The sequence below is a fragment of the Strix aluco genome, chromosome 4, assembly GCF_031877795.1.
Source record: "Strix aluco isolate bStrAlu1 chromosome 4, bStrAlu1.hap1, whole genome shotgun sequence".
In the NCBI taxonomy this organism is placed as follows: Eukaryota; Metazoa; Chordata; class Aves; order Strigiformes; family Strigidae; genus Strix; species Strix aluco.
The window spans coordinates 115,560,690-115,575,144 of NC_133934.1; the positions used below are offsets into that span (position 1 = coordinate 115,560,690).

Here is a 14,455-nt window from a genome sequence, read left to right on the forward strand (position 1 = left end):
TGCTGACCTGTGATAGATTGAGGTTCCCCTCCTCCAGCAACTTTCGTTTAAAGCCCTCTTCAAAGGACTTCAAATTAAAGGCATGGGTTGATATCTGCAAGGAAGAATTATGTTTTCTGACTTACTCTCTGCTTGGGAGGAAGAACAGCTGTTGACTATCTGAAATTTGGCAGTATCTGTAATTTCTTTGCAAACACTCCTAAAGCTGGGATGAATGATTACTGGGTAAGTGTTAATGAATCAACAGTATTTACCCCATTTCTGCTGCATCACTGGGACTAAATGATCAAGCAATACTTCTGGACATAAAATACAGGGCTCTGATTACTACAGGAAATACAAAGGAGACATAGCAGCTCCTGGAACAGCCCTGAGCTGTTCAGCTGTGTAAAGCCAGTATTCACTGACCAACCTGCAATGGCAGCAGACCATCAGGGTCACCTGTACCATCATGAGACAGCCCCTATCCCAGGCTGCAGGCTTAGTTGCTAGGACCCACTGTGCCAGGGAAAGCCTCACCTTATTCACAGGTGTGATCCTCTGAGCAATTTGTACAAAATTATTTTTATCTTCATTCTTAGCCATTTTCAAATGCATGTGGCTGTTCAGAACAGCTCTTCATTTTAATGCCACTTGAATCGGTGTATTAATTCATACTGTGGAGGGTGTATTTATACTGCAGAAAGCTTTTAGCATCTCTACACATATGTTACTAAATGAGGGTAATAACTATGCATAAGAAACTCTAGCATAGATAATGAGATGCTGAGCAAAACCAAGTTTTATTTGTCCAAATGCAATGACACAGTTACTTAGTAGAGGTAAGGAAGAAGTGTATTTCAGGGTGCTGAACGTAACTAACCCAGGACAGCTCCTGCAGCATGTCCAGAGGTTATAAAAAGCACATTTCAGGAACAGGAAAATGTAAGACACAGATTAATTCCAGAATCCTTTAGCTGAACCTATCCCACAACACTAGTCTTCCTAGCTTATCTGAGTCACCCTCCATGGCCCCGAAAACACCGGTTGGCAATGTCTGGGTAGGCACATGTGTTTCAGTGCCACAGAGGGTCCGATGCCTCAGCCCTTGCCCAGTTGCTCTGCCAGACCCACTGCACATCTGCAGCACAAGCAGGGCTTGTACTGGGCCACTGGTGGCTCAGTTACCATGCATGGAATAGCTGTACCTCTGGAAGAGAGAAAGATGAACTCCCGTGGCAACACACACCTGACTCAAGTCAGCACCGCTCCTCTCCCCCTCTCTCATCCAGGCACAAAGCCATTCAGTGAGGAGGGAAGTCAGAGGACTGTAACCCACCACGTGTTCCCAAGCTCCCTGAGGAGAAGGGGCAGCTGGCAGGGTGCTGGGGGCACACGTGCTGTCCCCCGGCTTGCCCACGGGCCACAGGCTGAATACCGCAACCTGAATTAATGAGATCCAAAGCAATAGCAAACTGGGTTTTGCTTATAAAACCTGCTCAGCTCCTGAGCTGTGCCCAGTTTGTTGCTGGGCTGGGCTGAAGAGAAGAGATAGAGAGGCAGTCTTGTATCAATTGTGGTCTTGGAGCTGTCTCGCTGAAAGAGCGGATAAATGAATTAGCTGAGTGCTCTGCGTTATAGCTCTTAGAGCCACTACATCATAGCAGCACCACTGAGGGACATGGAGATGCCTGGGTCTCCACAGCAGACCCCGACACAGTGAAAGGCACAGGTCATCCTCCACACAACCCACCCAGCACTCACAGGGCCAAATTTCTCTAAGCACTTCTTACTTACATACAGCTACTTCATCAATCTTTCTAGTGCACCTAATAACTCTCACTAGGGTATTATGAGATTTACTTCTTTAATATTTGTAATGCACTACTGAGAGCTTTTAAAGTTATTTTGCAAGTGCAGTATCTTTTTTTTAGAATTATCCTATTGTTTTGCAATGTTTCCTAACGTACTATTTTATCTTTGCCAAGTCATGCTGCTTTTTTTTAAAAAAAAACCCCAAAAACCTCCTCAAAAATGTTTCTCACAACTGCTCCCATTTTACACATTTTTTTAAACCCTACATTTATAGAGCACGGGCTTTTAAATGGTTTCAATATGTCTTGGATTCCTATATTCATGCACTAATTGACTAGTTTCCAGAAACCAGTTCTTACAAAAATAAAAGTCAAAAAATGCTCCAGGAAATTCAAATCACTCACCATCAGGGAGACCATTTTCCAATTATTGAAATACTTCAAACTTTTCATAACCCCTTCCATTTGGTTCTGGCATTGAATGTGAAAAAAAAATAAATTAAAAAAACCCACTGGAATGTGTCAATTTTTATACAAATGCATAAGTGTGGAAGAAATTTTGGTTCTGGGAATTGTACCTGGGATAATTTAATAACTTCTTGGCTTCCCTGGCTACTGTAAAGATAGCTCTGAGAAGGAGCAGAGCTGGGAGCTCTGACCCATCTGCTTCAGGCTGGAGCGGAGGGTCCATCATTGGCACAGATCACAGAGAGGCAAAGCACTGACCGTTGTTTTTCCAAAGCTGAATATTTTTGGTCGAGTCTAGGAGGAGCTATTTTGACTCACGTTACTAGTAGCTGATGCTTTACCCGCCGAGGGGCTGAAAGCCTCCCGTGTAGCTGCACCCACACAGAACTGAGTTAAACTGCCTGAGTAGGTGCAGAAGCCTTCAAGGTTTCAAATAAAAGGTGTAGTTATTTCCAGTGTAATCTTTTAGAGACTCAAAACATTAATCCTATCACCTTGGCCATCTTCCAACACAGCCTATTCGTCTGTTATTTGCAGTGAATGTTTATGACAGTCAGCGATTGTTTGCCCTAATTAGTGAGCTAGAGAATAAATAGTTTTTTGGAATAAACACATCCATATCCTAGTTACAAGCATCCCCTTCAACCAAGGAATGCTAACATCATGAGTACAGCACTCATGCATGTCAATAACCATTTCCTTTCCCTTACAAAACAATCCATAGGAAGTCTATGGCTAATGCAAGACATTCTGCCACAACATGTTCACACCTGACAATTTTCTATCTATTTGATAGAAAAAACTGAAAAGCAGACATGTTCTGCACAGGCTAACTCTCAAAAAAGCCTTATTTTTTCCAACCATTTTTTTAAAGATTAATTTCAGACTTTGGTGAGAGACAATGCAAATGGGGTATGTTTTCGCTTTCTAAGACTGTTGTGGAAAATATATAATTCCCAGGTCTAAAAAGCCATTTCCTAAAAAAAGAGATTAAAATTTAAAAATAGTTTTATATCTGAATGGAATCATCATGTGCAAGTAAGGCAGAGTTGGGTCCTGGGGCTACCTTCCCTTTTAGTATCAGGAATGACAATCAGTAGATCTGACCACAGCATTTTTATTTTTTATATTTCAATCTTCAAGTCATTTGGAAGTAAAAAGTATAGGTGAGGACTCTTAATTACAAATCTCTCCCCACTCCATACACTCCACACACACACACTTCAGCATTTCCAAGTCACTCCAGGAGAAAGGCTGGTCTACCATGATTCAATTAGAGAAGTAAAATGCAGGTTTTAGTACTGGTCTAGAATTCCTTTTTACCAACAAGGAGACAGAGTACCTGTATTAGATATCTGTCTGGTTTAGATTTTGATCTTCTATCCCCACATTATTGAGGTATTAAACAATCTTTAGAGCATCTATTCACTCAGCTCCCCTTGGGAGTAAGATGATCTCTATCCCCTTTACAGATAACACCTCAGCTTCAAAGGTTGTTTCTTGTGTCTAGGCAATAAGGAAATACTTGAAAGGACAAGAATAGAATTGATAATTCAGTTAATAAACACTGCAGAGAGTGATTTTCAACCTTTTCTAATATGTACACCTTCAAGTGTCTCTACAGAGATACAGATCTCCGTTTAGTGACTTTAAACTTAATGCCAAGAGGCTTCCTTTTCCTAGTTACCATTCACAGACTCTTTAGTTTGGGAAATCACAGGTTAAACACCTCTGCTCTACAACTTCAACAGAAATTCTTCAGATCCAGGGAATCTGCTTTGGAAATTGCCCCTGAAAGGTACCTGCAGGCTTACCAGCAACCTACATCTTGTGAACTTGTCCCCAGCTGCTGAAGTTGGCTAGGTTTCAGCTTTGCTCAGCTCCCTAAGAGTTTTACCATCAGTCAGCCAACAAAAAAGCACTGCAAGCCAACAGCATTAGTCTCATGGTCTCTAGAGGCTAGAATTTATGTATTTAATTATCTCCCACTTGTCCTCAGCAGACTGTATGATCCCTCAGTACTGGGTGCCAGTCACAGCACTGATATACTGACTAATAAACCTCTGCGATATCTGCCTCTGGGCTAGAGATCAGTGAACAATTCAGAGTGAGTAATCTATCTGATAAATCATTTCTCTTTCGCTGGTCATATATTGTATATTGACAATCTCATTTTCTCAAAGGTGTGGTTATTCCTAATTATTTGCCAAATATATTCTGCAAATTAGTTTTGCTCTGTACACTATTCCCAAATAATTCTTCCTTGCAATTCTTAATACCCCAGTTGCACTGCGTAATTTTGGTTTGGCATCACAACCCTAGTAAGAAATTGTCCATCTTCCCTGGCTGGCTGGCAGCTGCTCTTCTCGTTTGTCACATGGTAACTCCCAAGGGCCATTTTCATAATCAGGACCCTGATGTGTTAAGCCCATACAAAGACTGTACTTTCAGAGCACCCTATGGTGAGCAGAAGTGCCCTACAGTTAAAAGGATAATACCTCTGTCCCAAAGAGATTACAAACGGCATGTTGGAAGGGGTTCAGCAATGAAAGCAATGTGTCAGTGCGTACTTAGGGACATGGAGTGGCGGACAGAGAAAGGGCTGTTAGAGACTGCAGCTGTATTTCGAGTGCTCTGCACAAGCTGTGGTGGTTCCACCAGCCATGTCCTCCACCCACCCCTTGAAGACAGAGATACCCAGAAAATGATCCTCAAGCCCTGCTAGAGCACATGGCCTCATCATGGGGTCTACAAACATGCTAGGACTCTGAAGTGTGTCTCACACCAGGAGAGAAGATTCATTGCACTGAACCTCGGGCTGTCAGTGGGACACCTTGAGCTAGGAGCCCTGCGATTCCCTGGGAAGCCAGTGCGAGAGAGGGGCACTTCCAAGCAAGGATTCATGCCAGAATTGGGACAACTTACTTTGTGCAGGAATCCCATGTCCTAAAGAGGTCTACAATCACAATGTGGGTGCTCACGGCTAAGGGATGTCAATCTGTCTCCAAGTCTGCATCCTTTCCTCATCCACATCACTGTTTCCACATTTGGATCTAGGGGTTTTTTGCACATACATTTTTTTTTTCCCCTTACAAAACCAATGTTAAAATCTTTTTTGACCATCAGTAAAATGCCTCCACCTCTGAGAGTGATTGTGTGCAACCTGGGAGCACTAAGCACACAGCTTTTAAAGTAATAAACCTTTTAAGTCAAGTATTTACTAGAAATATTTATTAGAAAAACTCACTTGCAAGTACTTAACAAGTATACTCTAAGGGCATAGTATCTTTTGTCCCCTTTAGAAGAACAGCTGAAGCACTAACTCCCCAAAACATAAGATTTCTCAGATATGTCTTTCAAAACATTACCACTAGGATGATGCTAATGAGATATTTATATGGTGAAAGTGAGACTCATCGGTATTAAAAAAAAAAAGTAGTTAGCAAGTAGGACAATACTAATCTTAAATACTGAAGTTGTTGATTGAAATAAGAATTATTTTCATGGGATCAAAGCACAGGATTATGGAAAAATTAGCAGATTTTAATTTGTACAGAACAGGAAGATCTGTTTATATAAAGAAAGAGAAAAAGGACCACTGCAAGAACTAAACACTTGAAATGCTGTCAAAAACATACAGCAGGGTAAGTAAAGCTAGACCTAAACAGCCAGCACTCTGGACATAATTTAACGTAATATTTGCATTAAGCTGATAATGACAGGCTTTATATTGCAAAACGGCACTGGTTTGTGTTGAGACAAACCCATGGGTGAACAAGGCCTCCCTGTGTCCCAAACAAAATACACTATTGGAACAGCCAGCATCCTCATCCCCAAGCTCAGAAACAAAGTAGACCACTGCAAAATGGTGGCTATAAATTAATTTTGAGTGACTGAGAACATTCCAGGAATTGAATAAAACAGGCTGCTTTCCCGTGACTCATTTTTGCCTGAACTATTGCAGTTTCCATGTCTTCATCACCCTCCCACTGTGCGTGCTCGTCAGGCACTGCGGTTTAGAGAGCAAGATTGCATCTCTGCTTTCAGTTGCAGAGACCCCTCCTAGCAGCCACTGGAGCACAAGCACACTTTCAGTTCTGTAAAGAGACCAGCATCGCCACTACTCCAGCACTCTGGTAGCCCAGGATTTGACAACAGGGGTGAACAAGACCTCCAAGATGAAGCAGGACTGCCTTTTTAGCAGTCTTTTTAGCCTGACTGAGGACTGAAGTCCTATAGTTTATGAACATAAAGGGGATTTGAACATCCTCCTACTGAGATTAATCTAAACTAAAACAAAGAGTAAAGTGGCAGCACAACTCAGCAGTAAGCCACGTTTGTCAGCAGTCAACCTCCAGTGAGGAGGACCAGAGAGTTATTTAAACCTGTGATCACAGATAATTACCATGCTGAGCAGCGAGAGTAAAGCCGATGCTTATTTGCACTCTTACATCATCCACTTTTAATTACCTTTTAGAAATGGAATACTGTAAGAAACCAAAGCTCTTTTTTTCCTGCGAACATCTGAAAACATGAGGCAGCTCAGCTCTATTTAGACCCCAATGGGACCTCAGGGCCTACTTCTCAGCAACTTTGAAAATCCCATCCTAAATATTATGGGACATACCTCTTGGGCTGCCAGCCACCAGAGAGCCAATGCAGAGATACATTTAGAGCAACAGGGGTTTATATCAGCTGAGGATTTGCACACACATATTTGACGAACATCTCCTGACAGATGTGTCACAGCACTAATTAGTCTCAAACACTTGAAAGAAGGAAAAGGTGTAAAGGTAGAGATTTTTATAACCCAAGTAATATATAATTCATCTCCAAGGGGTAATATACATCATGGCACAAACTTAACTTTGATCTAAAAGAAATAATCTTCCCTTAGTAGTCTCCAAAGCCATCTTTTAAAGATACCACAAGCACTTGTTATATTTTAAAGGTATTTCACATCACTGGGATTTTCCCTGCTATTTCCCCTTTGAATTCACAGATCAGGGCTTAGTAGGTACCTTGCTAAAGGTTGATTCAGAAAACAGGAGAAGCAGGTTATTACCTTCCTGGAGGAAAACGCATCCGACTCTGTGATAGGGGACCACTGCTAAACCACAGCACAGCAGAGCCTTCAATGACCACGTTTGGGCTCAATGAGCACAACACAAGTGACAATGCTTGTGCAAACTATACTTCCTACTTAGAAAAATAATACTGAGTTTCTTTAATCTCTTTTTAACTTACTTCATACACCCAGGTCATGTTTCAACAGTCATTTATGGGACGTTATACCCACACTATTTAACTAACTTCAGGGAAGGGATCTCAGAAGTCCCAACTTGGTGAACATTTTTGGCCTGTAAAAGTTGTTATCATGTCTTGAATGCCAGCAACACTCCCAACTCCCAACAGACACTCTCTATTAACTTCACTGGCTGCCCCTTATCTCCAACCCTTGTGGTGTCCACCATGGTAGGATATTTTCACTTCTTTTTTCCTGCCTTACATGAAAGAGTTTCTATCCTGGCCTGCTGCTCACAAAACAGTTTATCGGGCCTTATTTTGACGCACAGGGCCCTTGCCCTCGGATCCTCCCACCTGTCCCCCAGCACCCTGCAGCACCAGCACCAAGCAGGAGGCAAGATGTGGGCTTTCTCCGGAGACAAGCGTGCAAGTGGGCTGGTCTTTGCGCGTGTCACCAGCCAGGTGCTGCCGGAGCCCTCAGCCATTGCCCTCCCCCAGCAGGCCACCAATTGCTATATCCTTTTCATTATAATTCAAATCCTTGAAATGTCAAGGAACTTAGTATCTTTGACACTTCCATCTCTCTGGCAAACTTAATGGAAAGCAAAAAAGGAGTCCAAAAGTTATTAGGAGCCAAAAGATACAGACTAGCTGCATGGTCACCACCATCTCACTTCATTATGAAGTAAAAGTAACAAACCTTGCAAAAACCTTACCAAAATCCTGGGAATTCTGGAAAAAAGGGCAGGTAAAAGTCTGTGGCGATTTCATCAAAGTTCCCCAAGGGGTTTCCAGCACAGCAAACTCAATCCAGCCTAGCCTCCGCTGGGCATTATGACAATGGTTCGGCACGACTGGCAGCACGAGCAAGTCTGGCGCGAAGAGAAACTGCTGACTTCCTCCTTACTCATGTCAGAGGCAGCACAGGACTTCCTCTCTGCCTCCTACTGCATGGTAGGAGTGAAAGGGGATGACAATCTAAAAACACATCAGCCCACAAAAAAAAAAAAAAAAAAGAAAGAAAAGAAAACCAGCATGGCATGCTTCCACTGTTTGAAAGGTAGGTAAGATTTAAATAGTTATAATCCCCAGAAACTATCATCTAGTTCAGGTCATCAGCTAACAAGCTGGTTAATTCCTGTAAGGATTAATGCTTGAAATTATTATGCCTGACAGATGTTTGCTGAACAGGAATTACTCCAGAAAACACAGCATGAAAACCAGCAAGAAGTAAAAGTGCAGACAGGTACATGTCAGAGCTGAGATTTTTAGAAGTCATCAGCTCAACCTCTAACATAATTATAATTTTCCTTTCTACCCACTTTATTTTCTGTTTCTTTTTTACTCTCAACTCTCTAGCAGGAGATTCCCTTCACAGACTGACACACTAATCTAGGTTCTGTTGTCAGTTACAACCATGCAATGTGAAAAAGAGGATAGCTGATATTTTCACGCAGTACCACAATTGTGCACAATTTGGCTGAATGAATATACTTTGTAGGCGTTAGCTATTTCTCGTGATGGAGCACATGATGAATTCTCCATTCCTGATTCCCCAAAGCTAGTGGAAAATATAAAGCAGCATTCTCTCTCAATTAATTATGATCCTGCTGCGTACATCTGCTGTTAGACATTCAATGAAACCCACTGGTTTGGTCTACCCACCCACTGCCATTTGCATCATCCTAATAAATCTAGTTAATATACTCCAAGACCAAACCAGATCCCTCTTACACTCAAGCTAGTATAAATCCAAAGCAAGTCCTTATGATCAACAATCTCTCTAGTTTTACAGTTGCTGTGTATCATAATTTGTACTACACTGAACAGCATTTCTAGCATTACAATAAAAGTAAGGAGAAAAGGTGGAGAAATCAGTGAAAACAAAACTTGGGGGAAAAAAGTTAATTCAAATTCTACTTCCAAATTAGAAGTTACAGATACAAACAGGGATAAAACCTCTCCACCAATTTCAGAACCAAGCAGCACAAGTGAACAGCATTGGGAAAAACTGAAGAAAGGAACAAAGATGGGGTGAAAAATCTAGGTGGCACAGCAGGAATGGAATAGAAACTGTCGATCAAGCTAACTGTGTGAAGTTGCTAATACAGAGGATTAATTGAAGACCTTAGATAGGTTGTGACCCCCATGTGCCACGGTGACCCCAATGCAGTCAACCGAACACAGAATTTTGCCACCAACGGTGAAAAAAGCCAAAGGACAGAAGAGGAGGAACATCTTAAGGAGTTATCAATGCAGTCAGTACCTCTAGAGAGGGAACTGATAAACCAGCTATTTTCCAACTGTCTTGTTAGCCTTTTGCTAACATGAATAATCCTTAGAAACGATAAGAACATCTCAAAACACATCAGCCTGCAGACTAAAATATACAGTGCCTGGGGGAATGTAAACTGGAGAGCAGTCCATTTATCTGATAGTCAAGTCAGGGTTGTTTTAGGATTGTGCCACTGCCTGAATGGTGGAGTTAAAAATGCCTATAAATGAACCCCTTCGCATGCTTTTCCTCTGTTCTCTCTCTCCTGTGGTAAATCCCATAGTCACTGTAAATTTGCCATAGTCCTGTTAAAAAAAAAGGACTGAAACTACTAGTACTGAGGAAGCAGAGCATATATGGCTAACATCAGCTATACACAGCAGCTTCTAAAACACAGTAAGAAGTGGTCTCTTTGGATGACGAACCTAGAAAGCAAAGGAGCCCAGTAGCTACTCCCGTGAGTACAGACAGCCACAAACTGGAGGCAGCAATAAAAGGATCAAACTAACAGTCAGAAATGCAGCATTCCCCATAAAACTTTCAGTAAGTTAGTATCACAACATATTTTAAATACATAAATCCTAGATTACCACTTGAGCATAATTCCCTTTACACCAAATTTGATTTTACATTTTTCCATATTCTAAAAGGAAACTGCAATTTCAGCACAATATTCCAAATGTTCCCACATCTGACATGCCATTCCCTTCTTTCCCATACAAAGAACACTATTTTCAGTTTCAGTGAGGGATTGAACAGTGTTTTTCCAACTCTTCAAGCCAACTATCATTTCTGTTGTGGTAGTGGAAAGCATCTGAATGGCCCCTTCTTTAGTCTGACATTTCTATGTTCAAATATGGATTCAATTACATCTGTAAGAAAACCAGTTGGATGATCTTAGATTACCTGACAGTGTGTAGGCACTGCAAAGGAAACATATTTCTGCAACCCCAGTGCAGTCCATGGAGTTAAATAACTACATTGCCCCACCGATTAACCTGCCATACTTAAGTGATAATCTGGACAGACTGGCCTCACTGCCCACTAATCGTCTGCATCTTTGGACAGCCGGTCATGTACCAGACCACTAACTGTTTAGGAAACAGAAGTTGTCATCCCAGTAGGGTTACAAGGGTTATAAACTATAAAGCCTTGTCTAAGTTTTGAGAAAGAGCTATGAAACCCCTCAGGTAGAAAACAGAGCAGCAGTATAAAAAATTATTTTCCAAGGAGACCATTACAACTGTGTTACACATTCTTACTACTCTGAAGAGGCTCAGGTCCTAGCTGTGAACCAGCACTTCACCATGCTGCAGGTAGCATGTGTAGAGCAGCAAAGGCATCCTCAATTTGCTGAGGTTACTGCTGAGGCAGAACAGATGAGGCAGAATATGGATACAGATGAGGGGACACACATAGGAGCAAAGAGGCAGTATTAGTCAGCATGAAAAGCCACAGGCAGAGAGGCAGCTGCCTAACCACAGTCAAATTTCCATAGACATTGCAGCAAGAGAGTTTTAAGGAGGAATCTGAGAGATGGTCATGACATGGATTTGGGAAGGATTACATGTGAGGACAAGACTGGGAGAAAAAGCAAGAAAGTGCTCAGGTGAAAGTCTACCAAGAGGTAGTGGAGATTGGTATCATAGGCTGGCCAGACATGGAAGCTGCTCTCTCTGTAACAATGAAATGCAGTTTGGGGATGTATGGGAATCAAAATTTCCATCTTCTGGGAAAGATCATACTTCTATCTATATTTTAATTCTGAATTAGAATAATATTGGCATAAAGAGACTGTCCATGCAATTGCTACTCCCCAAAGAATCTGGTTTGGAATTGCTGTGAAAGGACTTTTCAGAGAAGGAACACCCACACCAAAGCATTCAGGTTGTCCTAAGTACTGGGCTTGGAGGTAACTGGCGGGGGTGGCACAGACAGGCGTCAAGTTCTTGGTCTCTCTTTCTGGTATAATTTCACTCTGTGTAAATTCTGAATCATTATGCAGAACCTAATCATTAGGCACAGCCTAATGATTCAGGTGTCCCAACTGCAAGCTGAGCACCTGAAAAGATCAGGCTGAGGTAATCATTATGCTTTGTCCCATTTAACAAGACAAAAATATTTTGACTTTATCAGTTAGCATTAAAAAAAACCCCAAACATAAAACCCCAACCCACACACACAACCAAACCCTGAAAAATGTCAGATCTGGTTTGAGCAAGACTAAAAGAACCAATGACTATTTGCAAATCCCCAAACTAAGGTGTAACCTGCTGGTAGCAACAACCTAAAAGCACTTCACAAATACCAGAGTGATAGATGACACAGGAAGGGTGCACCATAGAAAACAAGTACACGTGGAGCACTGAAGCAGCTTGTTAACATCCAGGTAAATTCCTCAGCACTGAGTAACTACAACTATTCAAGACCAGCAGAGCTTTAAAAAAAAAAAAAAAAAAAAAAGGCCATGGCATTTAAAGTATTGGGATTAAATGTAATTACTTAAAAAAGTGTTTTTTATAAACACCTTCATCTCTTTCATCAGACAGCAAATGCTACTTTGCTCTGCAAACCAGAATGACACTACCGGCCCTCCTCCATCATTAAATATTCTCACAATACACAATAGCTGGACAAACAAATAGCTGAAGGAAGAAATAAAGTAATGCTGAAGGCATCTTTAGGGTTTCTGGTAGCCCCGCTCCAAGCACCCCCTAGGTAACTGCTATCAGGTGGGTATGGTGTACAAGCATCGTGACAAGGGATGCTTTTAAGAGAGTGTCTGAAGAAGGGGTATTTTGCAGTTGAACAGAAGATGTTCTTACCTGTCTTCTACAGCACTGGAGAAGGTACATGGTGTTGTAGGCAAAACAGGGATGTGGACAATGAGATCTAGGCTGGTGGGTGGTGATGAAAGCTAGCTTGTGGACAGCTGGAGGTGGCACAGCTATGATTGCCTCACGCAGCCTAGGGTGCAGGCAGCTGCCAGGCAATGACACGCTCCCGCTCCCTCACCCTCCTTGCAGTAACTTCCTCTTACTGCTTTGCCATAATTCTCTTTCTTCCTTCTTCTTTGTCTCCCTAATTACTAATTTATTGATTCTACACTTATGCATGAGCTTCTCTCAGGACAGGGAACAACCATTTTGGGGATCTCCATAACGAGGCCACTCTTCTGACAAGGACCTTTAGTTCTGGACCAAGAGCTCAGTGCCAATGGCATTGCCTTCCAACCGAAGTGCTTCAGAGGAGAAGCAGTCATACCTGGGTTTGGATTTGAGAAAATCTGCATAAAGAAATTAATTCTACACTGAAAGCATCTTAAAAAAATTAAGTAGTAACTAGGGAACAAGCACACGAGGAGAGGGGGAGAAATTCTACAAGACAGGAATTTGAAGCTTGCATATTAAAAAAAAACCAAAAAAAACCAAACAAAGAAACCCCAGAGAAGCTTGAAATTTTTTCCTTTCTTTCATATTGAAGACATTTTCTGTAGATTGGTATCTCACACCAGCAGCATGTACCCACTGACAGAACAACTAATGAAGTTGGCAGGTCTATAATCTGAGAATACAAGGGAAAATCTCAGGCTCTGGTGAAGCCAAGGGCACTACCCTGACTCCTACAGACTTAAAAGACAAGGTAACAAGAAAATTATTCCTTGGGTGCTCTCTTTATCTGGAGATCTAAATTAACCCAAGTGCTTCTCTGGTGTTTACTGAGCTAGCGTTATTAGCCACGTACGTCACACAAAGTCTGTGCTTAACCTGCTGCAGCTATAGACCAATTCTGCTGACTTACATAAGAAACTTCACCTACACATGTCAACCGCTGCCATCTGCCATTCATATAACCACTACCACATTCCCACGGAGACTCAAGAGCACTCATGCAAAGAGACTTTTGCATTAAGAAAAATCAGTCATCTAAGTTAAAGGAAGTGCACAGCCTAGGGAAGAACTGACAGCTCCAAAGATTGCTTTCTTTTATTTACTCACAAAATCTTCAAGGCAGGGGCCTATTTCCTCACATGACCCTGCCTTTCCATCTAACACTTAAAAATGCAGCAGGTATGTCAGTGCCTGTACACTTTCCACCTTCGGCTTCCCTGAACTTCTTCAGGCTGGGCCAACAATGGGGTATAAAGCCTGGATAAAGACCAGCTGTTTCATCTCAAACTACTCCTCAGTCAGAGGCAGCACGTGTTTTTCTGCTCGGATAGCCTCATTATAATGGTAGGAAAACAAGACAAGCATGCAATGCTTTAAATCATGTATCACTTCTATGTAAGGCGGAGAGAAAACACAGCCAAAAGTAACCCCTACACTTTTTTCACAGCTTATTTTTTTTTATTGCTGTTGTGTCGGTCCAGCTGAGCGAGTAGGTGAGTCAGTGTGTGAGATGATCTTGTAGAGTAAGAGCTCTAATCTTGTTGGTTTTCAGATAAACCCAAGTATCCAGATGCACTATGGGTGGTTTACTGTCTCACCCATGACATCCTCCATCCTAGTACCTACAACACAGTTGCCACACACACCAAGTGTGCCTATGAAAGGAGATGTTAGTGTCCCCATTTCACAGCTGGAGACACTAATGCTCTCAGCAGCATCTGTCTTCCAAATGTAGCCTCTAACAGACAATGCCAGACTCAACAACACATGAAGCACCCAAC

The 14,455-nt window shown here is 41.9% G+C and overlaps 1 protein-coding gene across 10 annotated transcripts in view; it reads right to left on the reverse strand.

Moving 5' to 3' along the window:
* SYNE3 (spectrin repeat containing nuclear envelope family member 3) overlaps nt 1-14,455 on the reverse strand; it is a 78,495-nt gene that overhangs the window by 57,595 nt on the left and 6,445 nt on the right. For 6 of the 10 annotated variants that reach the window (XM_074825040.1, XM_074825039.1, XM_074825041.1 and 3 more), the window contains exon 2: nt 8,225-8,486. The exons of the other annotated variants lie outside the window; for them this stretch is intronic. In XM_074825040.1, the coding sequence (XP_074681141.1) occupies nt 8,225-8,279 (55 nt within the window). In that variant the 5' untranslated portion in view covers nt 8,280-8,486. The remainder of the gene's footprint in view (nt 1-8,224; nt 8,487-14,455) is intronic. 10 annotated transcript variants of the gene reach the window in all.